The sequence below is a fragment of the Chlamydotis macqueenii genome, chromosome 3 (genome assembly GCF_036417535.1).
Source record: "Chlamydotis macqueenii isolate bChlMac1 chromosome 3, bChlMac1.mat, whole genome shotgun sequence".
NCBI lineage: Eukaryota > Metazoa > Chordata > Aves > Otidiformes > Otididae > Chlamydotis > Chlamydotis macqueenii.
Window position 1 is genome coordinate 70,463,487 of NC_141558.1, and position 13,589 is coordinate 70,477,075.

Sequence of the window (13,589 nt, forward strand, 5' to 3'; positions counted from 1 at the left end):
TGGATACTTGCAAATGCACAGATTCCATTCTGTTCAGTCTACTTTTCTGTGTGCAGTAAACAGTCTTTTTGGTATTAATTTTCAAATGTCTCTGATTTCTAGTTCCAGCAGCTTTTGTCATTGTACTTTACAAATCTCACCTCTTCCTGTTACCATCTGCTCAGTCAGGTCTGGCTACTTTTCATTGTGTTTCTTCTGTTTTCTCAGTGTTGTACTACCAGCGCTGTGCAAAAAGCTTGTAACTCCTTCCCTGTCTTTTTCTGACTTAACGAGTTCAGTTGTCATCTCTTCTATACTCATCCTTTATTACTTGTTCCTTTGTGCATTTCATGAGTGTCTGATGTGTTACCTGTGCAAAACTGTTGTGCGTTCCTGTGTTTTACAAAGCTTTGTTTTGTTTTGCCACAGCCTCTGAACAAATATCAAATGGTAGCAAATTTATTTCACCATTGCCTTACAAAAGAGATTTAATTAGTGGCTTGCAGCTTAAGAGACTTTCTAGTCCCTGATACATGAAAGTCATTGCTGTCATGTTTATTATAACTATAAAGCCACTCAAAAAGTAAACTCTAGCTCTTCCTTACTGGATTAAAATAATAATTGAAATAATTAGTGATATTTTTGGCCATGTTGAATCTAAGAACGCTTAAGCCAATGCAATTTGATAATGCTATGGGAAAAAGTAGTCCTGCCTTTCCCAGGGGCCTCCTTGATCTTCTCTTTGTGCCAGTACATGCATTTGTACAGCTGCGTAAGACTGAGGAAGTGAACTAGTTGGAGAAAAAGGAGCATTTTTAATTTGGACCTCTTTTGCAAGTTGAGGACGGGGTGAACTGTGCATGGTGCGCAAGAGGAGATTTTCTTTTATTTACTTCAAGATTAGCATCTGCAATCCACTGCTAAAATGCTTGTTTAATATATTAGAGTGTAGATTATGTGAGGTTCCCAAGTAATGTGACAAATATATTTGGGGAAACACTAGAATAACTCTATTCACATAGCTTATTGTGTGTAAGATACAAAAAATAAAATAAGTCTCAAAAACAGACTACTTTTTTGTTTTTCCTGTTTACTCATGTGTATAAATTAAATGTAATAAAAACAAGCATGCCTTGAAGCTCCACAGATTCTTTCTGTCAAGCAAACTGGCTAAATGAATTCCAGTTTAAAAAGCACTGTATAACAGTCTCCAGAATAAAAAAATTAGACTTGTTTAGTAGAAGCACTGTTTTTACTCTTGAGTATTTAACTGTGAAAATTGAAGACGCAGAATTTCAGTTTTTTTGTCTGTGAGATGTAGTCTCTGATAGCACAATAATATCTGTTTCTATTCAGAATAATGCTTTTCTTCTTTTCTTACTGAGTTTGCCTGAGTAGGTGTCTTACCAATAGTAACCAGCTTTCCTCTGATCTCTGCATGTGAGCCGCAACTGGAATGTAACTTGGCCAGTCTGTTAGAAAATGTCACTATAGCTCTGTACAGCTGTCTAATCATCCTTCTCTGTCCTAGGTTGCTCTAAGGCCTGAAAAGTTGGCTGGAAAGAACACCAGGGTAGAGGTTACAACACGGTGGTAAGTATGCTGTTTTAAAATAGAGAGAGGAGAAGCTGGGAGAGGAGCTAATGTGGAATCATGAGTCGAGGAGTGAATCACTCAGTGATGAATTGTCTGCAGCTTTGTGTGGGAAGATTAAAGTGACAGGAATTTTGAAAGAGGAGAAAGCTGTAGCTCTTAGCGTGTTCTTGCTCACAGTGAAGGAAAGAAAGATGCATGCAGAGTATGAGGAAAGGTACTTGATGCTTCGCATTCTCATAAAGCTCTAAAACATGCAAATCCATTCATCACCGTATGGTTGCTAATTACAGCTTTATTATTTTCGTTACTGCTTAAATGGAAACTGGGGAGAAATACCATGTTTTCCGTTAATAACATACGGGTTTAGTGATAAAGTCAAAACTGTCCTTGACGCCATAATCTACTAGCTTTTACTAATTAGCTTTATTAGTTTATAAGAATGTAGTGGTAGTAATGTTTTATGTTTGTAAAAAGGAAAGATTTTCATCTCATTGCACATTGTATCTTATTATGATAGACCTAATCCAAAGTATTTCTAATGAGGTTATTTATTCATTTTTTTTCCCTCCTCCTGAAGTGGCTTTCTAGAAATGACCATAGAGGATCTCCCAGAACCTTCCTTAGAAGGAGATTCCCTCATTGAAAGAGAACGGTTCTTATTCCCAAACTCTGAAATCTCTGTTAGTTTTTCTGTTGCTGCAGCACCAATGCCTTCAGACTGTGGTATGTATTTTTAACAGAAAATGAATTTATGATCAGCAGAGAATATATTTGAATAATAATTTTCAAGAAAAGCTACCTACTCTTTATTTATTCCTTCTTTTCAGAAAAAAAAGTTTACTGCTTGTTAAAAGAATTCTCTATTATTTTTTAAAGGAAATTGCATATGAAGACTCATACTTTTTCTACTTATTGCATACATTTTAAATTGTAATATGTTTTCTTTCTTACTATTTCTTCTCTGTGTGTGGCCAGATATTTGTAGGTTTATTATATCTCAATGTAGAACTGGATATTGTGTTAAGATGTAAAAACGCGGTAATTGAATGCAGGTAAACATCCACATTACATTTAAAATCTCAAGTTACACTTTTTTTGTGCTTTCAGTATGCAAGCAATACACTACAAGGGATATTTCTGTTGAAAGTGTAGATGGTGGTAAGGACTGTGAAATGAGTGTTAACAGAGAAATATAGCAAGGATTGGTGATCGGCTTTCAAAATAATGTTGAATTGTCTTCACATGTATAAATAATATTTAACACAGGATATAAAATATTAAAATATCACTGTAAGTAGGAATCTTCATAGATGGCTACAATTATATTATATTTGAATATTGGCAGAAGATGTTAGCAGCATTTATATACCTTAAAAATTACTGTCTCCAACTCTTTCCCATGCATTGATTACGGGAATCAACTGTATTCAGGAAAAATAAATATGTGTAATGTAATGTAACTTTCTGTCTTTGACAAACTCGGCGTTCTTGAGACCCATTTGATGAGTTAGCACAGGTTGGAAGTTTAACAGTTCCATGTGGTATGTTTTAGTATATGAACATGTGTGTTTACATGTTTAGCCCTGTTCTCATAACTTGCCTGTCCTATTCTAGTCTTCGGTACTGCCATGGTTTATTCCATTCTGCTTTCTTATCCCTTAGAAAAAAATTCTATTTGTCCTTCTTTAAACATTGTTGTGTTGTAATATCTTCTGATAACACTACAATATTACTATTATTTGTCCTACTCAGTCTATGCTTACTTATTGAATTTAAAAAATTCCTTTTATAGGAGGCTGCTGTCACCTGTGTAACAGTAATATTACTGAATCTGGGTAAAGAGTGTTCAACTGCAGCAGACAAAGGTTCTTGATCATTACATTAAGTGTATTTATTTTCCTTAATATATCTGGGCACTGTAATCAATGCGTGGGAAAGACAGAGGTGGAGAAAGTAATGTTTTAAAGTACCTAGATGTCATTGTCATCCTTTCATGGAACTTTTTGTTTTAACAGATTTTCTGTAACATTTCTTTTGTCTACAAACACTACAGCTGATCACCTGTTAAGAACTTATTATGGTTGTTTTTAATACTTAATATATTCTCGGATTTTAGACCCTAACATGCTGCTTTTAATGGTCTGTTAAGAGTTGATTTCTGATACATGATTTGGTTCAGATTCGTAGCTAGAAAGCTTCCTGGTAGAGTAATTATGCATGTTGTGCAAGATTATTGTTGTTGACTAGTTGTCTATTTACTTCATAGCTTTCAGGATGAGAACAACTGTGGTTTATGCAGAAATTAAATATTAGTAGATAAGTCAGTAGATCTATATCAGTACATGGGATGTAGGTAGGAAGCACATTTTGTGTAGTGCTAGGAGATAAGGGGTTTGCTTTTTTATATGCTAGCTGCAAATAAAAATTAATGCTAAATATCGGTGAAGTTGTCTTCCTTTTTCATTGTTGTTGAATCAAGGCAATGCAGTTAGAGGAAGTCTAGACAGCCAGGAAGCGAGCTCCATATGTGCTTTAATGTATTAATCCAATCTAGAAGCATGGTATGCTCTTTTTGAGGAAAGGTTATGATGATTCATCCAGAGGTAGTTTATACCATGTCGTACACCCAGATGGCTGATGCTCTGTTTTACTTAACCTGTATGTCCATTCTGAGAGCCTTGCATCTGTGTGACTGATGCAAGCTGACATTGTGCATCTATTTGAAATCTTTTAAAAAGACAGCTCCCTAATAGCTGCAGTAGGGGTAAAAGTTCAGTGTTTTCCATGATTCAGTCTTTTGCTGTTGGCAGTAGGTTCTGCTTCTGTTCCCTCTTCTTATAGCCGCTGCTGCTCAGATTCTTTCATACAATTTTCCAGAGTTGGAAGAAATTCCACACATTTAAAATACCATATGTGTATATACATGCACACGCATACACCTGTAAGTAACATGAAATATCATACTTTAATAGTAAGGTGGATTTTACACATGTACCTTGGGTTGCCTGAAGCAACATGAGGCTTAACATCTTAAAAATACATCTCTTTTTTTTTTTTTTTTTTTTTTTTTTTTTTTTCCCTTCTGATCTTGGTTTAGTGGCTTAATTTTTAAAGATGTTTATCTGCAGCTGCCACCACTTAGGATTGATACATTAATGAAATATCTGAAAATAATGGCCATGGAATGCCTTCCTGATTTGTGCACGTTTGTATTTTGATATGCTTTATGTAAATTGTGATGGAAGAGGAAGGAAAAGACATGTTTTGTAGCCTATGGAGAAATCATGTACATGCTTAATCGCTATGAGATTGAGGCTTGTCTGTGCTTGGAAACAGCTTAGAATCAGCACTCCTTGGCTAGCTTGAAGCAAGAGTAAACCCTCATTAGCATAATCATTGCACATCTGTGTTAGTCCTTGCCTAGACTGAAAATCAGCCTTGCAGTACCATTGTATTGGTTTCTGATTGAAAGCTTTTTCAGAAGTACAAGCAAGACCTTAGCGTTAAAGGAAAAATAGACCAGATGTTAAAGAAAATTTTCTAAATTAATTCAACATTCTGATTTTCTAATGTGATTAGTAGTGAAGCAACTCTTTCTGCTATTCTTTGCCTCTGAGCAAAGATGCATGTTAAAACTTAAAATTGTACCTAATTATTCCTTTTTTTAACAGAGTTTTCCTTTTTTGATCCCAATGATGCGGCATGCCAAGAAATACTTTTCAACCCCAAGACATCGGTTTCTGAATTGTTTGCCATCTTAAGGCAGTGGGTTCCACAGGTCCAGCAGAATATTGATATTATTGGCAATGAGGTGAGTTATAAATGAAGATTCTGGAATGCTGTCAGTGTTAAAGAAGTACTATGTTGACAGGGAGTAAAAACAATTCATTCAGAAGCAGAACTAATGCTAAACACAGATACAGTTTCTGCCTTTTTACAGGTGGTTACTCATCAGTGCCTTGTATACCATGTGTTGTCAGCCTTCATTAGGAAAGAGAAAGATGATTGATGAAAATTCAGTACCTTTGGATAGGTGGTAGAAACAATGATTCATCTTACAGCAGTTGTTTAGAGACCCCGCCACCTTTGTGTTTCAGTTTCCTACCTAGCAGTAATCATAAACTCCAGTATATGAAGTTCCAGTGAAGCCAATCGGGCGATGTTTCCAAGGCACAAAATGAATTATGAACTGAAATCTCTTTGCAACCTGCAGTAGGCTGCTTTCAGAAAACACCTTGTTTCTAGTAATTCTGTCCTACTTTCTTATTTCTCCTCTTCTGGATTACAGGCTTTTCTAGACGAGTGGGGAAGTATAGTAAGGATTCTTCCTACTGTAGTAGGAAGAACTGGAGGCTTTTTTGGAGGGGGTGGGTTGGATTGCTGAGAGATCAAAGAACAAGAGGAGAGACTTCATAAATTATGTAATTTTTCTGTTGCGCAGTTAAGTAGTTAGCTTTTCAGCATGTGAAATACATGTTAGAAGTCATAATATAAGGAAGCTTTAAAATCTGTAAACAATGAAGGTTAATAGTATGATACTATACTACATTTGTGTGTGTTGCTCAGTTCTGCAGTTACAGTCTATTCTGACAGACTTCTTTGTTATTGGCCTTTGAAATGAATCCAGGAGTCAATAAATCTGAAAAAACTTACTAAATAATATTGATGTCAGACATGCCAGAACTAAAATGTGCTTGTTTTCCACTTGTCTCTCAGATCATTAAAAGAGGTTGCAATGTAAATGACAGAGATGGACTGACCGATATGACTCTCTTGCATTACACTTGCAAATCAGGGGCTCATGGTATTGGTGAGTAAAGAAATGTCATTATAGATTTAAAAACCTAATTAATTCACACAGGCTAATCCCACTGACTGTTACAGAATCTTTCATTGCAATAGTATGTTTTTTTTTTTTTTAAGTGCTTGGTTTTGGCTCTTCTAGTAGCCATCAGAAAGGAAGATACAGAGCTATAACACAGTTATGGCTGTGGCAGTTGAGAGTAAGTTAAGTTAGTGGTATAGGTGTTGCAAACACTAGTAGCAGCTTAAAGTTATATTTAATGTAGCAAAGGCTGTTTTCAGACTGAGGTACAAATGGTGAACTAAGCTAGCAGCAGTTTTCTTATCAATGAAACTAGAACATTTAGGTAACTGGCTGTTCTTTTTTCTTTTTCTTCTTTAACTCTGATCATGTCGGAAGAAAAGAATGATCTTTGTTTACATTATTGTGGTCATAAGTACTGGAAATAAGAGCATATTTAACTCTGTTGGAACACTTCTATTATCTTTTTATTGTTGACTGAAAGCCTGTTCTCCTCTGAATTTGAACTAAGTCTCTGATTGAGGTCTGGCATAGGTTAGCCTTTCTGGTGTTGGCAGATCTTTTTAACACAAACTTCAGCATTGTGGTGTGTAATTTTTTTTTCTTTGATCAGATACTAAAATCCCTAGTTTTGATGGGTGATGCGTCATTTACATTACAGATAAACAGGTAGTTTTATTATATACTGTAGTAGAGATCTCTGCCCTTTATGATAAAAGGCAGAGATTTCTGCATCCTAATCTTAAAGGCATGGTCATTGTTCTGTTGGTAGCTTTAAGGGTTTAATGTACATTGTGTATTATACCTAAGCACATGCATGTTTTTTGAGGTCAAATAAATCTCTAATGCATTTTTTACAAAATTTACCTTGCAGGTGATGTTGAAACTGCTGTAAAATTTGCAACCCAGCTTATTGATTTGGGTGCTGACAGCAGTTTACGCAGCCGCTGGACAAATATGAATGCCTTGCATTATGCTGCCTACTTTGATGTTCCAGAACTTATTAGTGTTATTTTGAAAAATGCAAAGCCAAAAGGTAGGCATTGTCACTTTTGTTTCCTGTAGTTGTCCACATGTTGTTACTCTGTTGACCCTAAGCTGGTGTGTCGTAGTCTTTAAATGTGGGGTTTTTGATCCCTTATACATAAGTAATTTCTATTTTCTTATTTTTTAGTCAGCCTTGTTGGCTAATTTTTCTCTTAACCTGTTTTGGGTTTGGTTGTTTTTTTCTTTTTTTTTTTTGTGGTTTTATGCACTGATTCCATTGCTGGTTTTTAAACTTGAGCTTTGTACAAGATGGTAGAGACATATCTAATAGAATGGAAGGCAAACAGGTTAATTCTAAGTTGTTGAGGACTAAGAGAATGTATGCAGAAAACCAAAGATGTAACTATTCTGGTAAATTCTTAGGGTTTTTAAGATTCCCTGAACATTGAGAAGTATGTTTGAAATGCTGAGAGAAGGGTAAAGGAGAAGTGGGGATTGGGCAACAGCATGTGGCAAACTAGTGACTGAATTAACACGCTCGTTTTTCCCACTTCTTGTCTGTCTAGAAGGTCATGTATCAGGAACAGTTTGACTTTAGTATTTGGCATAAATGGATAATACCTTTTGGAATGATAATGTGAAGGATTAGTAATTGGAGCTCTATTTATAGTAATGCAAACAGAAATTGTTCTGAACCAGAACGATTTGTTCCTAATTAGGTCAGGATATCAAAACCAGTAAGCAATTTTAATACTAAAATTGTACAAATGTTAATTTGTTCTATTGAATATCCTTCTGATTCTGCCGTTTTGCAAAATGATTAATGCTCTTTTTAGCTAGTTGTAGCTAAAGACTCTCAAAATTCTGAAAAGCTGATTAGGTTTTTGGAATACGTAAGGCTTGCTTACAGCATCTTGAATCATCATAGAGGTGGTTGTTAAACAGTGTTGTTATTGGTACGACATCCTTAGCGGGTAACAAATGTAGGTTGATAACAAAAGGCAAAATAATTAAGTACACAGTAATTAAGTCTGTATCACACTTCAGCAGTCCAGTCTCCGTAATTTGCATCAGCAGATTAGGTCTTCTTTCAGACTTCATTTGCATTTGGTGTTCTCATCTCTTGTGCAGTGCCTACAGAAGGGGTGGGGATTTACTCAGATTTCTGAGGAAACCACTCTGGTTAAATGCCTTGGCAAATGTCAACTCTTGTATAAGCAGATGATGGGTTGGTTTTTTTGTGTGGTTTTTTTTTTTGTTGTTGTTGGTTTGTTTGGTTTTTTTTGTTTGTTTTTTTTAATCTCAGAAAATGTATAAAATGTTTAGCTCTGTGACATGATGGCTGGAGCTCCTCTCCTATGAGGATGGGCTGAGAGAGTTGGGGCTGTTCAGCCTGGAGAAGAGAAGGCTCTGGGAAGACCTTATAGCAGCCTTCCAGTACCAAAACGGGGCCTACAAGAGAACTGAGGAACGGACTTTTGACAAGGGCATGTAGTGATAGGACAAGGGATGACGGCTTTAAACTGGAACATGTGAGGCACTGGAACAGGTTGCCCAGAAAAGTGGATGCCCCATCCCTGGAAGTATTCAGGACCAGGTTGGATGAGGTTTTGAGTGTGTCCCTGCCCAGGGCAGGGGGGTTTGTCTTTAAGGTCCCTTCCAACTCAAACCATTCTGTGATTCTATGAAAACAATAGATGGTCTGAATTAACAGAAAGAATGATCTAAGCTCTGTACTTCATCGGGCTCTTTGCAGAGAAGGGAGGACGTACATAGAAGGCAAGTATGCCTCGGATGGACCCATACAGAATTGGAGGAAAAAATGGTTGTTCATATATAAATAACTTTTTGAGACAGCGGTATACTGACTCTGAGATACCCATTATAAGACAGCTAGTACCATGGATGTTTCCTTTTGATTTACTGCTAAACTGTTTCCTGTATGACACTCTGCAGTTAAATTCTTTATACAGATTTATTCCTCAATTGTTATAAGAGAGCTACTTTATTTTAAATATAAAACTTGTTAAAGGCTTAAGAATTAAAACTGTTGTGTCATGCCATTAGACAATGACTGTAACCTGCATGGGTTGCTAATGCCAGACCACTGCTGCATATTAATTTCCCCTAGGTACTTTGGGGTAATTACTGGGTAACATTCTGTATATATGTGGGGTTTTTTTTGTCGTCATTAGTATGCCAACTTAGACCTAGAACAAAGGTCTAAGAAAAAGTGTGTAGAAACTCCAAGCATGAAGCTTGCAATTCTGAGGAAGTCACACTAGTCTAATTTAAATTAAAATAAAAAAAAAATATTAAAAAAAAATCTACATGTCAGTTACTTTTCAAAATAGAGGTATGTGTGACTGTTGCTGACTCAGTAGCTGACACTACTGATCAGTATTTCTGCAAATTGGTTCCTATGTGTTCAGAAAATACTTGATAGCTTTATTAAACATAGATGTTTCAGTGGTTGTATAGAACTACACAGCTTCTACTCAATTTTAAACTGGTAATGGTCTTTTGACATTTGACATATAAAAGGTGCATCTGCATACATAGCTGTCATTGCATCATGTGAATGCAGTCTTTTTATGCGTGTGCCAGTTAAATTTAAAATAGCTGAGTTTTTATTCATATTAGTGGAATTGTAAAACTGTTAAAATTTGATCCCAAACTTGTTATCTTTGATCTTTATAAAATATAGAGTCAATTTTTGTTAGTATGTATGATGTTGATATATCTATACAGAGACATACATATGTCTTCTATATATATTAATGTTTTTTTTTTTCCCACTAAATGTTAATTTAATAACTGCATAAGGATGTTGATACAGTTGCGATATACTTTATCACATTGTGAGGACTAGTGGTTTTTGGGACAGAGACTGATACTGGAAAATACGAGGAGACTACAGCCATGAGGTGGAAAGTTTTATGTACCTCACCAGTATTTCAAATTGGAACATTATTGCTAATACTTGTTGACTTTTGGTTTCTGTATTAAATCAGCTGGCATTTTTAATTAACAGTCATATACATAATTGACTAAACTCACATCTCTCTTGTATAGTTCAGGAGGAGCATTAGACATTAAAACTCCAGTCTTCTAGAACAGTAATAACTTCATGGTAGATTGAAAGATACATAGGGAACAATTGATGCAAATATATATGTTATGCTAAATCTCTTCTAGGCAAGTGCGGTGCTCCATTTTCCAGATTGTCAGTGCAAGACGCTTCAGAATGCAATTCTTTGAAAACAAAGAAGTTATAAAAATCACTAGCTCTTACTTCGTTCTTGGCCATTAGTAATTTAATCAATGTAAAGCAGAGGTATAATCAGTTTTTCCCTTGCCTCACTACCTGCTCACAAAGGAAAACTGGTTGAATATATATCTCATTTTAACATTTGATGCCTAGAAGCAATAAAATATAAGTATTTCTGAAACATTAACTTACAAGCAAATCTAAAGTTACTGACTTGCTAATCTTAGCACAATAGATTGAGAATTCTGTATAGCAACAATTTCGCAGTTAAATAATCAGTATTATAAAATGAATGAAAGTTCCTGCTCATCTTCCAGATTGGTTCATGGTATGAATAAACAGATGCAGGTAAGGTTGATACTCTATCTAGAATTGCTTCTCATATGTGCTTAGCACATGAATAACGGTTTCTCTCTAAGTGTTAACATAAACTGTAAAGATGAATGTCCTCTCATGGAATCCGTCAGGTGAAATGTTCATGTAACAGACTTACATACCTCACATGTGATGTTTAATTGCAGATGTGGATGCCACCTGTAGTGATTTTGATTTTGGAACAGCTTTGCATATTGCTGCGTTTAACCTATGTACAGGAGCTGTCAAGTGTTTACTGGAACATGGAGCAAATCCTGCCTTTAGGGTAAGGAGTTAGGTTGTAGATTCACCAAAAGGCTAGTAATTAATTCATTTTATTATCTGGTGAAAAAAGTACCTGGAAAAATTGAACAGTCCGTCCAGGGTTTTGGTTAGTTAAAAATGTGTATACATAGAGTGATAGTGCCTCAGAAAAATTATTTGGAACTCATATTCAATGATTTTGTATGCTTTGTTGTACTTGTGTGTTGAAGTTTGTGTTTTGTGTCACAGTCTAGTTCATTAGTTCAAAGAGCTGGCAAGGTGTTCTTCTGTTTGTTACTTGAACTTTTGTTAGTACTCCTTTGTGCCTTGCAACAGTTGTCATGGCAGTGGTGGACCTTTTCAGAAATTCAGGAATGCGGTCTGTGACCTCCAGAAATGCAGTGTATTGCTTAGCAGTAAACTTAGTTATTAGCATAAGTAACCAATAATGAGGAAACATTAACTACTCTGCTTACTAACTAAATAGTAGTCCTACGTTACAGTGTAAAATGCTGCTATTTGTGTGTAGTCACAAATCTTGGGGTTTGGGGGGCGTGTTGTGTGTTGGTGTGTTTTTTGGTTTTTTTGGGGGTTTTTTTTGTGTGGTTTTTTTTTTTTTTTAAGCATAGACACTATCTCAGTTCTCCATTTTCAAATTCAGGTTTTTTTAAATGAGAAATTATAATTGTTTTAAGGTACTGAAAAGTCATTATTTTACGTATGACTGATGGTGTGAAATCTTCTGGAACATCGTTGTTCATACAGTTCTTCGTGAGAGGGACATTTATAGGGGACTCGGGGAAGGTTGAGCTTTCAGTCTCTTTTTTTTTTAAGGAAACAAAGCAAATACAATCTTGCTCTGCATCATTCCCTCTTTGAGCTTCTGGTAATTTCTGAGTCTAGGGTCTCGGTTGAGACAAATTTGGAAGACTGAGGTAATTGTATTTCCACAGACTAGGTGAAGATCTGTTACTAATGCCTTTGCTGAAGAAAGCGTAGGTAGAACATGCCATTGTAGGAGCCTGGCAGCCCAGCAGTGTACTTGCTGTCTGGCTGTGGCCTTGAGTTAAGGTTAGCTCCAGGTGAGCTGGTACTCCAGCAACTCGGGCGTAGGGCGCGGGGCATGTGGGACATAGGGGGAATCACTGTCACTGTGCTCTGAGAATGGGAAGTGTTTGGAAAGGACTCTGTCCTTAATTCATCTCTGATGCATCAACCTGTATCTAAATAAACCTGAACAGCTTTATTCAAGTATTTATATGAGACATCAGCTTTGGGTATTCTATGCATGCACTATATACTGATTAAATTCTGTCTTAATGTTTGGAATAACCATCACCAAGGAGTAGACTATACACTGGGTAAGGATAAATTCTTTGGGAACTACTAGCATTACAGTATTGGTGTTACAGACCAGGGTTCTTGCTTACTTTTCTAAATCTGTGTTCAGATCCATAGATATATACAGGTGTGTCTTTCATGTGTTCAGAGTATTAATGATGTCCTTTAGATTAAAAGTTTTGATAACTTAGCACTTTTGAAAACAAGTCACTGTAAATGCTAGCTTATATATCTAAGGATGTTTTGGCATCCTTCTTTGAAAATGCGGATGTTTTTATAGTTGTTTACATTATAGGAAAAATATCTAATTAACTTAATAAACTACTGTGGTTTTGGCTAATCGAGTTTACCTTGTCACAGCATTAAATCCTGTGCTATGTTATGTTTCTGCAGAATGACAAAGGGCAGATTCCAGCAGATGTGGTTCCTGATCCGATAGATATGCCACTGGAAATGGCAGATGCAGCAGCCAGTGCAAAAGAAATCAAGCAGATATTGCTGGATGCAGTGCCTCTCTCATGTGACATCTCAAAAGCCGTGATTCCAAGCTATGATCATGTAACAGGCAAGGCCATGCTTTTATCGCTTGGCCTGAAACTGGGAGATCGTGTTGTTATTGCAGGACAGAAGGTATGATGAGCAACCTGATACTACCCTCATAATTTCTGGACAGTCAATTTATTTACCCCTTTGGAGACATAGCTCAAATTTGTGGGTCTAAAACACTTTCTGGAAGGTGTGAGCTCTGGATGTCAGTAAGGATCTGGTTACAGAAAGTAATAAGCTCAATTGTTACGTGTTACAGAAAGTCAGTACTATGAAAAGCTGTTTTGGCAGGCACAGTCTGCATTTTGTATCTAAACAATTTAAGTCTCCTATAGTACGTGAGCATGGCTCAGCTTTTATTAACATTTTTGGTGTTGCATCAGAATGATGGTAAAATTTACAGATTACTTTGTGAGTTGCCCAGCT

General features: G+C 36.1%; 1 protein-coding gene across 1 annotated transcript in view; it reads left to right on the plus strand.

The window, feature by feature from the left end:
- The first annotated feature begins 2,165 nt into the window (after positions 1–2,165).
- Positions 2,166–13,589, plus strand: part of CLIP4 (CAP-Gly domain containing linker protein family member 4) — a 28,443-nt gene continuing 17,019 nt past the window's right edge. The window contains exons 1-6 of the mRNA XM_086745131.1: positions 2,166–2,298; positions 5,247–5,386; positions 6,292–6,385; positions 7,275–7,436; positions 11,180–11,298; positions 13,011–13,247. Of these exons, the coding sequence (XP_086601257.1) occupies positions 2,166–2,298; positions 5,247–5,386; positions 6,292–6,385; positions 7,275–7,436; positions 11,180–11,298; positions 13,011–13,247 (885 nt within the window). The remainder of the gene's footprint in view (positions 2,299–5,246; positions 5,387–6,291; positions 6,386–7,274; positions 7,437–11,179; positions 11,299–13,010; positions 13,248–13,589) is intronic.